The sequence below is a fragment of the Lynx canadensis genome, chromosome B3 (assembly GCF_007474595.2).
Source record: "Lynx canadensis isolate LIC74 chromosome B3, mLynCan4.pri.v2, whole genome shotgun sequence".
In the NCBI taxonomy this organism is placed as follows: Eukaryota; Metazoa; Chordata; class Mammalia; order Carnivora; family Felidae; genus Lynx; species Lynx canadensis.
In genome coordinates this window covers 122,006,217-122,018,663 of record NC_044308.2, presented here as the reverse complement: position 1 = coordinate 122,018,663, position 12,447 = coordinate 122,006,217, and the positions used below count along the sequence as shown (strand labels likewise).

Below are 12,447 nucleotides of genomic sequence, written 5' to 3'. Positions count from 1 at the left end.
GATGCACATAATCGGCTCACCTAGCAAACCTGGTGCTTCTTCCCTGCCCTCCTCACTCCCAAAATCTTACTTCCTTGCCTTGTGTGGGGTTGAAGGGCTGAAGTCCCCACCATCCTGTTCACAAAAGCTCCAAAAGGTGGGAACTTCAGCCCCTAGACTGCCGCCCTGAAGCTCTTTGTGATCCTCAGCAATAAAGCACTTTATTTTCAAATTCTGTCTGATGAAGAATTTGGAGCCTCACCAGAGGTGTAGGGAGCCCTGTGTACAGCCCAAGCCAAGCCCCCATGGTCGTGTTTGTGACTCCTTAACCTAGCCGGGCAGGCAGAGCTCCTGGGATACAGAGTTTAGATGTAGATGTGAGTTATCCCTACTCATACTTGTACAGGGTTTCCTAGGAGGTACGGACCTAAGAGCACATTTACTAGTTCTTGGGGAACAGGAAGACTTCCAAGGCAGAGGTCAATTAGCATGCACTCCAGAGGAAGTGGCCCTATTTCCCCAAGTACCTTGCTGCAAGTTTGGGCAGAGTTGCCCAAAGGACTACCCCTATAAGATGACAGAAGTGGACCTGTACCCTGCCTTGGTTGCTACCCTTAACAGAAACTGCACTGTCACTACTAGCATCTGGGGAAGGACAGAGACACATCAGGAAGTAGGATGAGGCAAGGTATGTCCAGAGCCACCACCTGGAGACGCTCAGAGAACCAGATGTTTCCATAACCATCACACCTAGAAGTAAGTTTATTAGTCTGGTCCTGGGCCACAGTCTAAAAATACTCTGGTGCAACTAAAATATTACAGGGCCAGAGAAGGCAGGATCTCGTCACCAGATGGGATCCAAGTTCCCTCCCATTCTCTCGTCTGGGAAAATCAACATGATTAGTACAGGCATAATTTAATTATCTGTTAGCAGAAACTGTGTGTGTGTGTGTGTGTGTGTGTGTGTGTGTGTGTGTGTATTTATTTTGACAGAACACCAGTGGAGAAGGGGCAGAGAGAGGAAGAGAATCCCAAGCAGGCTCCACACTGCCAGCGCAGAGCCCCGACTTGGGGCTCAATCTCACAAATCGTGAGATTATGACCTGAGCTGAAATCAAGAGTCAGACGCTTAACTGACTAAGCCATTCAGGTGCCCCCGCAGAAACTTTTTTTTTATAAGATAAAAATATCCTAGAGTCCTTTTTCACAGGAATCTGCTAATTCTCCTCCTTTCTAATATAACTCACCTTAACACTTGAACACACTGTCTAAATTTAATCTATACCTAGTGGTTGTCTATTACCCAAAAACTGAGTTTAGCCAGCCACATTTTTGATCTGTAAGTGACATGGGAAATTGCTACCATCTCAGACCACAGATGACAGAAGATAAAGGCGGTTTGGAAAGGAGTCTTGAAGAGGTTGGAGAGCAGGTCAGCTATAAAATAGTGTTAATTCAAACTCTACAAAGGAGAAAGAGGCACTGTGCAGGTGACTTTGGGCTCAGGGAATAGGTGTGTGTGAGGAGAAACAGTGATGGAGAGGTCACTGATCCTGTTAAAGGGAGGATTTTAGGAGCGGCCAGGACCAGAATCAGGCGGGGGCCCTCCCCCGTTTGGGTGCAGTGTTAGTGAGGTAACTGTCTTGCCTAGCTGTTCTTACTTTTCCAAACACCAGCCCTCGTGGCTGCACACCCAGCACGAACACCACCACTATTTCTAGTTTAGCTGCCCGTCATCAGGATGGCTTGCCCAATTTGTCTCCATCTGGTGTACCTCATAAAGGGTCCTAGGCTAGGCAAGACTGGTCAGATCGAATTCTTACTAGGGTTTAAAGCAACATAGTACGTCCCTTCCAGATCCTGCTGACTTCCTTTGTTGGAAGATAGAATGTTTTCAGAGCCTTTGTCCTATTGTTCATGAGAAGGTCCCAAATGTGTTTCTTTGGCTCCTCCATTACAATTAGATTTTAACAGGTGGGGGTGCTTCTCAAAATGTGTCCTGACATCAGTATCACTTGGGGTATTTATGAAAATGTAAGTTCATGGGCCACACCCCACGCCAAGTAAGAATCTTTTAGGGGTGGAGTCCACATTTTCTGAATTTAACAGATTCCCCCCAGATGATTCTTAGGTGAATCCTTGGCCTATGATTTGCAATTTAGCCAGCTAGCTTTTCAAAATATTCTTGCTCAAGGGAGAACATTTGGGCCCTTGAGTCTGGAAGTCAGTAGGTACTATTACCTATGCTTCTATATTCGTCATCTCTAATGCTCTCATAAGGTACCTGTTATAACCATTATACAGGTGGGAAAATTTGCCCCATTTGTTAGAAGTGGTATGATTCAACCCAAGTCCAACCAAGTCCACAGTTTTGTATTTAGCTCGATCTGTGTTTTAGGCTAAAAAATGCTAGCAGCAAGGGGCACCTGGGTGGCTCAGTCGGGTAAGCATCCGACCCTTGATCTCAGCTCAGGTCTTGATCTCAGGGTTGTGAGTTCAAGCACCGTATTTGGCACCATGCTGGGCATGGAGCCTACTTAAAATGCTAGCAGTAAAATGGCAGTGGTAAAAATGGGAACAGCCATCATTAGTACTGGGGATGTCAACTGTTACTGAGCAGGTCACAGGAGAGTTCATTTGCCTGGTGCTTTGGTTTTTTTAAGGTGTTTATAATCTCTACTTCAGATTTCTTTTTTTTTTTTTTTTTTTTTTTAACGTTTATTTTTGAGACAGAGAGAGACAGAGCATGAACGGGGGATGGTCAGAGAGAGGGAGACACAGAATCTGAAACAAGCTCCAGGCTCTGAGCTGTCAGCACAGAGCCCGACATGGGGCTCAAACTCACGGACCGTGAGATCATGACCTGAGCCCAAGTCGGACGCTTAACCGACCGAGCCACCCAGGCGCCCCCAGATTTCTCTTAAAGAACTCTAGAATTGGTTAACTCTCCAGCCAGGCATGAAAGGGCTCCTATTTTGTCACTGGTCTCTGTGTGAGGAAGAGGAGGATTCTGTTAGGAAGGGTCCCTAGATTTGATTCAAGCTACAGTCCAGGTTCTCTATCAAAAGACTTCTTTTTGGACCCCCAAGAGGCAGATCTAATGCCAAATTAGATGCTAATTAGTTTAGTCCACCATTCCTATGAGTAATTCAAGCCAAAAGTGGCTCTTGGGGGTCTAAATTATCCAGATCAGTACTGGTCTTTTGCTTTAACTACAATGTTTTGGCCAAGTCACCTTGGTAGGATTAGCCTGCAGGCCTCACTACCACCTAATAAAACAAGCAAAAATAGATGAAGGAAATAGCTGTGCCTGCAGGAGGTAGCATGTCTGGATTAGAAGGCCCTGACTCATACTGGGACACAGGGCACCAGGGCAGGGCTTGTGCGGGAAAGCGGCCCTCCCTGTTCAGGTAGTTACTTCTGCCACGTGGTGGCCTGAACTCCAGTTGAACATACCCCCGCCCTGTGGTCAGTGCTCAGTAAACTTGTTTAACGGAACCAGGTACTTAAAAAATACTTGACCAGGATATTCATATCTTCCTCTTTCTGGGAGTACTAAGAGGCCTGGCATTTTTTTACTCCAGGAGGGATGCCTAACACACTAGAAATACAGCAGCCTCTTTAAGCAGATGAACCCAGCAACAGGGCAGTAGACATAGTGGTTTAGACTGGAGCACTGGCTCTGCAAGTTCCAGTCCTTCTCAACTCTTGCAAAGTATCAGCTGTAGGATCTGGGAGGTTACTGAAGAAAAGCAAGACTTAGATTTTTCTAAGACAGAAATGCAGGTAGTAGCTTTTTCATAAGGCTATTATGGGGATTAAACGAGCTAATGCAAGGGGGCTACTTAGTCTCCAGTACATAGAACTGCTCAGTAAGCAGAAGCTCTGAACCTGAGGTCCACAGTCCCCCCTGCCACAGGGCAGGGGATCTTCCCATGTATCAAACCAGCACCTGGTGCTCGTCTCTTCTTGCAAAGAGGCCACACAGAGAGGCAAGCCCAGGGTGCAGTTTCTTGGCACCGTTTACCCCCGAGAACCCCGCCTTGTCTTCTCGCAGTGAGGGGAGCAGCTCTGTGCCAGTCTGCAGAAAGGAGACTAGCTCAGGAATGCGGTGAGGTGGTTTCTTTCCTGCCTCCTAATTACCTGCCCTTTCCCAGAATGGTTTTCCCTTTAATTCAGTGTCTTCAAGGGAACTCATTAATACCAGCCACCCAAGCAACACAGGTTTCCAGATATGCACATTTTTTAAATTACGTTTATTTAGCGTATGTACACATAAAAGAGAAATCACCCTCTGATCCCACCCAGCAGAAAACATGCACAAACCCAAGATATACGTGGAGGGAAGGGGCCCCAGCCCCAAGTTAGTGGTTGGGATGGTGCAATCCTGTGAGTCCCAAGCCCCAGTCAGGAGAGGGCTGGACCGAAGCACTGGGCAGCCCCTTGCTGCCAGCCCTAAAATAAGCGTGCGCCGTAGCCAAAGGTCTGTTTGATGCCCTCAAAGTAGTACCGCTGCCAACCCTGCCGCGTCCTCTCTTCCTCGGGGGCAGGGATGCCTCTGCCTTCCATGCACAGCTCAGTCTCTCCATTCTTGTCTATGAAGGTCAAGGTGATGGTGGCAAAATGCCCTGGGGAGAGGCAGAGGGGAGGGGGGTTTAAGATCCAGGGTTTCCGTCAGGGCTGGAGACTAAGGGGGAAAGAAAGAGTTCTGGGGGTAATGGCACTAAGCAACTATGCACACTTACCTTCTGGCCAAGATTTAAACCTCCACTTCATCACAATAAGTTTCTCAGGGACCTAAAATAACCAGAGAGATCAGTGTGTACCGTAGACTCCAATGCGCCAGATCCTGGCTGGGACCAGCTGTCTGTCTTTCATTCGGCCTACGGTCTGTGCAATTCTACACCTCAGGGGCACAAAGTGGACCGTGGAGTTGGTAGCATCTGCACCAACACAGGCTACGGCCTCTCCTCTCACTCCCAAGTCCAGTCCGGTCAACTGTGCCCAGGTGACAGTTCAGTGCTACAAATGCAAAGTTACCAGCCGCCAATATACATGACCTCTCTTCCATGTTTGATTTCTTCAGGAAGAACTAATTTAACTCTGAGGAGAAAAATTCTAGGAAAGCAAGAGAATTCAACTGCAACATTCTTTTGAAAATACAAAAATGAGGTTTTACTAACCAGAGAGATTGAATTTTACCTACAGAGCTGAAAAAAGGAATGTTTTTCTTCTGACCTGAGACTATATCCTGGGTCTGGGGCTAGCAGGCACTCACCAGATCAGTGAATTCCCCAGAGACGTTGCCATCTACCAGGTGAAACTTCCCACCTTTGTCTGCTTCTAACATTGCAGGAGCATGGGTAAAGGCCTGAACGAGCTGTGGGGGGAAAAAAAAAAAGAGGTAGTGAAGATGTCCCTCTCAGTGGGACCTAGGGACAAACGCCAGGTGATACTTGCACACCTTAGCTCTCATTTCCAAAGGCACCACTCTGTCCAATGACTGGCTTCTGTTATGTCCCACTACAAAGGGACAGCCACTGCTCAGGGCTTTGACTTGAGTAACTCTTTGTAAATCCATGATGCCAATACTTCAGATCCATTCACTTTTCCAACAAGAATGTTTCCAGTGGTGCCCACTTAAACCACCCCAAAACACTATACGGGAGGACAGAGAGCAAGTCCACTTTGAGGAGTAGAGTGAACACAGAAGGGTTTTTTCTTTGTCGCTACTTGTACGAGGAAATCCTCATGGCACCACTTTTTACTACCTGCTCTGCATGCAGAGGGGATGTGCCTACAACATCCCAAGTCACCTGAGCAGCAAATGCCCGGAGGCCTGACGGACAAGATTATACTTACCTCTTGGGTGGTAAAGACTCTATACAGCTCCTCTGGTGATGTCAGGAAGGTTTCTCTAAGGGTGATCTTACAAGTGGGGATTTTGACACCAACGGGTCTGGCCTGGGTTTTTGAAGGAGCAGACTTAGCCTGTGGAAGCGGCAGCGAGAAAGGTTTAGAGGGTGGGAAGCCTCCATTAACGTGGCTTCCAGGACAGGCCTGTCACTCATTCTCACAAACTTCTTCGCCTCCAGTGCTAATTATTCCAGGAGGCTGGATGGACGTTTCAGTCATTAGGGGAACCTTCCCAGAGTGTTCTCAGTTCCCACCGAAAACAACACTCCCAGTGGAGGACAGATCCTCACTGGAAACCCCACTGACCAAAGGACCTGGCAAACCACTGGGCATTTCTGAAGCACTCAGTGTAATTCTCCAGGAAAAATTTTGTGCTCAAAGAGCTGGAAGCAGCCACCTCCCCTCGGGAATCTCCTTCACTGTGCTGGCAGAAGGGCAGCGGGGCTGCAAACCAAGTGCTGAGCCTGAACTGTACAAGTTCTAGCTCCACAAAAACTAGCTGCTCACCCTGCAAATGTGGTGAAATTGATCAATTTCCTAATAGGTGAATGTCATGATCTAAGCCCGGTACCTTTGTGACCCCTCTAGTGTCAAAGTAGGAAATATCAACACCCCACTTAGAAAGAATACTGAAAACATAGGTAGCTGAAGACCATCCTGTGTTCACAACCTAACCGGTGTTAAATGCAATCAAGAGAAACTCTGAAGCCCCTGCTGGCTTCCATTTGCTCTAGGGGTTTGTTATAAATGATTAAAAACCCAGTTAAAGAGGGACAAACAACTACACATTGTAGACTCTGTAAAAAGCACCATGGGCAGATCACAGGCTGCTGTGGCTTGGAGGTTAGGGTCAGAGAAAGAGCACATGGAAATAGCACTTATTTACCTTGCGCTCCTCAGTTTTCAGTGCTGGCTGCCCGGCTGGGTCTACTGACTCTCCGTTCATTGTAGGCAAGATCATGCCCTGCGTGAACTCTGAAAAAATAAAATCCCCACTCCTGGAAGTTATTTCCTAGTAGCTGAGATTTGGGGCTTCTTTAGAGTTTGACAAACATGGACGTCTTACCCCCAAATGAAGTAATGACAAAGAAAGAAAGAGTCTACTTACTTTAGGTCTTTACCTTTGCACTATGCCAGACAGGTATCTGAGTGTATGCTACAGAACACAGAATGTTAACTAGGATGATTCTAAATCTCGCTCCATTAGAAGCAATACAACTTGTTAAATGTACATGAGGTCTCCTATGGATGGTAGCCAACGAATGTAGTGGCACTTTCAAGGAATTCAAGAGCAGGGCAAGATACCCACAGATGCATACTTAGTCCCCCTTCTCCACTCTGCCTTACCTCAGTAGAATAGCCACGCCTAGTGCACCAGAGCACTCGTTCTCACCAGAAGAGGTATCACCTCGTATGCTGGTGCCCTTTGACAGTCATTTTATGTACTCCCAACACCAAGATCAGAACACACTGGCAGAACTGGAATTCTAGGGGACAGCTGAGCTGACCGCTATCCTAATGACCCCCTAAGTGTCCCTGGAGAATGCATGTCAAAGATAGTCCAGGACTGTGCTCAAGCACAAGACTGTGCCAAGTCTTTAGATCGCACCGTTCAACAGAAATGTAATGACAGCCTCAAATATAATCTTAAATTTTCTAGTAGCCACAGTAAAGTGTTAAGACAGAGAAGTGAAATTAGTTTTAGTAACACGTTTAACCCAATACATCCAAACTATCGTATCAATATAAAAAGCTATTAGTAATTTCACATTCCTTTTCTGGTACCAAGTTTTCAAAACCCACCGTGTCTTCTACTCACGGCACAGCTCGACTTGGGACTATCTGCATTTCAAGTGCTCATCAGTCAATATATCAGATAATCCATCTCTATATCTTTCCCTTATTCAGAGTTTATAGATTGATTTTGAGGTGAAATAAGCCCCCTCCCCCACAAATCTTTTACCCATCTGGCAAAGAAAGGACTGTCAGGACCCTTAATCAGAGTCTGATGGTCGGGGGTGGGAGGGAACTACCTCCTCAAGGCATACGTAACTACTCAAGGGATACCTGTTTTGAGGGTGCTGATGTAAATTCCCATTGCTTCTCTTAGGAGTTTCACCCCTTCTTCCTTCATTAAGGCCACGAGATTTGTGTCAGGCTCATCTTTGGCAAGGCTCACACTAATCTGAGTGAAAGATCAGAAGTAGGTGGTAAATAACTTGAGGGGCACCCAGACATGGAATGTGGGTGCTGAGCAATCAGATAGCTGCTGACATTTCCAAAGGAAACGTGTGAGGGTTGGGGTATTTTTCCAATCCCCATGAGTGTTCCTTCTTGCATTCTGCCAAAGCCAAGGTGGCTAACATTAGAACCCAAGTTACTAGCTAAAGCGGAGTAATTAAACAAGCACAAGCTGTGCTGGAAGCTCTCAATGGCACCACAGACCTAGGAAATCATCTACAAACTGAGGTTCTGAATGCTTGGGCCAGGCCTGGGCTTTAATCCTGAACGGGAAGTCATTTTTCTCATCTGAGAATAGAGAATGTGGAAGACTCAGATGAGGAATTAGGAAGCACAAACCTCTACTTCATCCACACTGTTTTCATCAGACAAATTGGGGATCTCCACATGTCCCTTGTACTGTACTCCAGACTTAGAGGTACCTGTCAAAAGCAATGCAACATCATTAGTCTCCCCCTTTGCAGGAAAAGGCTGCTATAGAGTCCTAGCTACTCTTCTGCTTGCACTTTTTTTTTTGCTTGCACTTCTTTTGAACTACTGAACTGACCCTCTTTATTCTGAGGTGAAGCCAGACGCAACCAACCCTCCCCGCTTCTCCCCTAGAAGAAATGTCTTTCCTCATTAGATCTGTTGAGGCCAACTGCGTTATTACTGTATGGGACTAAGAGCTGTGTGGATGTGGCACTGGCAGGAATTCTGCCAGGGAGAACTTAGGTCAACAATCAATGCAGTCAGTTCTGCTAGAATGCTTGTTTTGAAAATACAAATTTATTCCGATGTGACTGACACATTAGGGGTCAATCTGATCACAGCATGAATTTCACATTTGCTAACACAGGATTTCTTTCACGAGAAACACTAGGTGAACACACACCCACACAAAACCACACCCAGCTGAAATGAGCTGCACAGGAATACACAAAACACACACATCTCAAACATTTATCTGCCAGCAGCCTCAGTTCCCCATGTGCTATGAGCCACGCCACCCACACTGGTGTTACAACTTCTGATTTCAGCTGACCCTCCTTCCACCAATCGACAATAACCCACATGCTGCAACCCTTCTGATGCCCACTTTCACAAGTGAACTTCAGGTCTTTTTCAAGGTAAAGCACCATGTTTACTGTATTATTTATGTACTTCTTCCCATATAACATGTGTGGACTGTGCTATCAATTTTTATGTTCCTAAATTTTAAAAATGTGCCACCAATGAAGGTTTTTGGGTGTTGTATCGTGTCCCTAACCCTATCCTCCCCATAAGCCCTGTGGTTTTGGTTGAGCAATTTTGCACAGTATGGGGATTTTTAGGAACACACGGGTGACGTTACAGCAGAACTGACTGTATTTCAAAATGAACCAACAAGATGATTATTGATCTTCACTTCTCCTGACCTCAGTTTCTCAATCTATAAAAAAAGGACTGGGTAAGATGATACCCAAGGTTCCTTTCAGACTACTATAGTTTTTTTAAAAAAAGTCACGAACAGATAGATCTACTCTTCTCCTCTTTACTACCATTTACTTGAAAAATGCTCATCGAGGCACAAATCTAATGTATGCTTTGCCCCACACGTATTCCTTTAGCTTTAGTGCCTTTTAAAATTGTCAGGACCATCCAGCTAGGGCACATACATGGCTCCAATTCTTTGCCAATACCACCACAGAAGGGACACAAAAACTGGAGGATAAAACCACCCCAAATTATAGTCACACAGAAACTTCGTTAGCAGGGTAGTCTAAACTGGTAGATTCACACAGGAGAAAGTAAAAAAAAAAAAAAAAAATCAAGACCAAAAAAACCCTCCCCTTCCCACCTTTAAGTCAATCATCCAAGAGACAATAGTTAGCTAGTCTGAGGAAACGTTACCTGACATAAAATGTCCTAACATATCATGTGGCCCAAAGATTCAGTGGCCCAGCTGCTTCACTGGTGGCGGCTTATGAGGCCCACAGAGAGGAAATGCATTTAGTGTCCCACAGCAGCAGAGAAATTTTGGCACCCAATACTGATTTCTATAAAAGTAAAGAGCCCTGTGTCCCCTGAAGAGTTCCTAACCTTCCCAAACTGTTCTCCCGGCTCCTTAATAGGTCAACCAAAATGCAGTTAGCCTTTGTTCTAATGGCCCAGCACAGACTTACCTGTCCAGTTTAGTTTGATGCTCCATTCATAAAAGAAGATAAGTTTGCCTTTGCGATTGTTAATGGATGCCTCTCCATCAAGCTTATTCACTTCTGTCACCTCACACTTGCCTTCCTCATTTTGCACCCGCACTGCCAGGAACAGCGTTTTCAGCTTATCCGTGGACCAGTTTGAAGCATCCCTCTCTGTCCTGCAAAACAGAAATAAAACTATGGACTAGCAGCCAAACGGAAGACACGCTGCTTGCTCTGTGCGAGAGAACCCAAGGCTAAAAGAGACCTGACAAATACTCTGAAAAGACCAGTCCCACTCCCGTACATCCACAAGCATCTTATCCTCTTTTAGGAAGATAAGGAGTCCCATACTGTCAAGAAAGATAACTGCTGTGTGGAATGGTTACAAATCAAATGGAAAATTATACGTTCCTTTCTCAGCATGATGGTGCTAAAGTCAGTATTTGACACTTGAACATGGCGCCCCCGTTTGACCAAATGGAAAACTGTGACCATCTTGCTGAGGTCAGGAGCCTAAGAGTGGGCCCTAGAATGCAGTATTTAGCTAACAAGTCCAGTAAGTAAGAAAGCAATAATCTTGACCTCATTAGCACAGTGTTCTGACCTGTCAAATTCAGGCTGTGCTATAAATTCCCTACACATTCTGTGTCCTCTAAACGTCTAGGAAAACAATGTTAAATCCAGGGCTTCAAACCAAATTAGATCAAAGCACTATGTATGTTAAAAGGAGAGGAGATAGGTTGAAATATAGATAAGAAAAATCACTATCTGCCTCCCAACATACTAACTAGCAGAGAACCTAGCAGCAAAAAGGGCTGCAACAAAGTAAAAATGAAAGCAACGGGAACAAAGTTCAGTGGAGTTAAAAGATAAAGAAATAGTACTTTTAGGACATTTCATAAATGAGAGTAAGCTTTTAAAAGTGGTTAAGTTATAAAACCGTGATTGCCCGGCAACCGGGGTAGTCCTGGGAGTTACAACACAACCAAATGAATAGTTCCGGGTGAGAGGCCATGGCATCTTCAGCATCACTGTGCTCTTGAGCACCCACCGAACACGTTCCAAACCTTTGTCCTCTGGACTGAGGCAGTGGTTCTCTACGACTGACTCTGAATCTCACCCGTAAGCCGCAAAATAAGAATTCCAGCCCACTAGCCCCGAGCCTAACACAGCGATCTCCCAACACAATCCACGCCGATTTGGGTCTCACGGACTCCTCCGGCCACGTGTGGGAAGCATGTCCTTGCTCAGGCTGGATGCATCGGCCACGGGGGTTATGTTCTTGTATCTCTGAAACCCCTCCTCTGGGCGCAGCCCTCCACGTCGCCCTCTTGCCCTCTAAACACTGAAACAGAGGCAGGTGGTCGTGTGTGGAGAGACCTGGGACTACGGACCCCTGCCACAGGAAGAACCCACCCCCATCGCCGGGCAGGGCTGTATCGGCCCTAGTTTTGTTCCGCCCGAGGTTCCAGGGACCCGCACCCCTGGCCGGGCCGTAGCGTTCCCGCGGCCTGGCCCGCTGGCCCTCACCAGTGCCAGTTGTTGACGTTGGTGGCGTCCGCCCGCTCCTCCACGATCCAGCGTGGGTCGCCCTCACCCCACTTGGCCATCAGCTTTCCTGTCGCGCCGCCACCAGCTTCCGAGCAGCCACAGCCACAGCCTCAGGACTGCCTGGTCCCAGCCGCCCGGCAGCGCCTGGAAACTACTAGAAGCGGCCGCAGAACCTCCTGGCTTGCTTTTCCCTCCACCCCCCGCCCCTCCCCGCCTTAACTTCCGGCTCCTCCTCGCTTCCACCGGGTACTTCCGTTCCACCTCCTCGGACTTTAGTTTATGTGTGTTCTAGAGTTCCTTCAAGCTCCGTTGGGCTATCCCTAAATGGGCCGGAAAAGCAACCGCTCACACGACCATTTATCACCCTTAAGGCCACAAAGAACACGTCTCATTGTTTCCCTAGTCTCTGCATTGGCCCTGCCGAGCCTCATGGGAATTGTAGTCTTGTTTAGTAACCCGCTGGATAACCGCGGAAGGTCGCGCTAAAACTAAAGGAAACTACTTAGGCACGGAGCGCCAGAAGTTCTGGGAGTTGTAGTCAAGAAGCCCTGTGGCACCTCCGGACAGCGCTTAAAGGCAAAGGCGGGAAAACTACAACTTC

At 46.8% G+C, this 12,447-nt stretch overlaps 1 protein-coding gene across 1 annotated transcript; it reads right to left on the bottom strand.

Annotated features, from left to right (window-relative positions):
- Positions 1-4,216: 4,216 nt before the first annotated feature.
- On the bottom strand, positions 4,217-12,048 carry AHSA1 (activator of HSP90 ATPase activity 1). Its single transcript, XM_030319671.2, has 9 exons — positions 11,826-12,048; positions 10,281-10,471; positions 8,476-8,558; positions 7,963-8,080; positions 6,782-6,870; positions 5,842-5,970; positions 5,258-5,359; positions 4,725-4,776; positions 4,217-4,607 (listed from the first exon to the last, which is right to left on the bottom strand). Exons 1-9 carry the CDS (start codon positions 11,903-11,905, stop codon positions 4,435-4,437), a joined length of 1,017 nt encoding a protein of 338 aa, XP_030175531.1. The 5' UTR covers positions 11,906-12,048; the 3' UTR covers positions 4,217-4,434.
- Positions 12,049-12,447: the final 399 nt, after the last annotated feature.

What these genes read in the sequence shown, in the direction of transcription:
- AHSA1 (XM_030319671.2), bottom strand. Translation starts at nt 11,905, where the DNA reads ATGGCCAAGTGGGGTGAGGGCGACCCACGCTGGATCGTGGAGGAGCGG. An exon ending in CATCAGCACCCTCAAAACAG is followed by an intron (nt 6,871 to 7,962) that starts GTATCCCTTGAG and finishes TTATTTTTTCAG; the next exon opens with AGTTCACGCAGGGCATGATC. An exon ending in GAGTCTTTACCACCCAAGAG is followed by an intron (nt 5,360 to 5,841) that starts GTAAGTATAATC and finishes TTCCCCCCACAG; the next exon opens with CTCGTTCAGGCCTTTACCCA.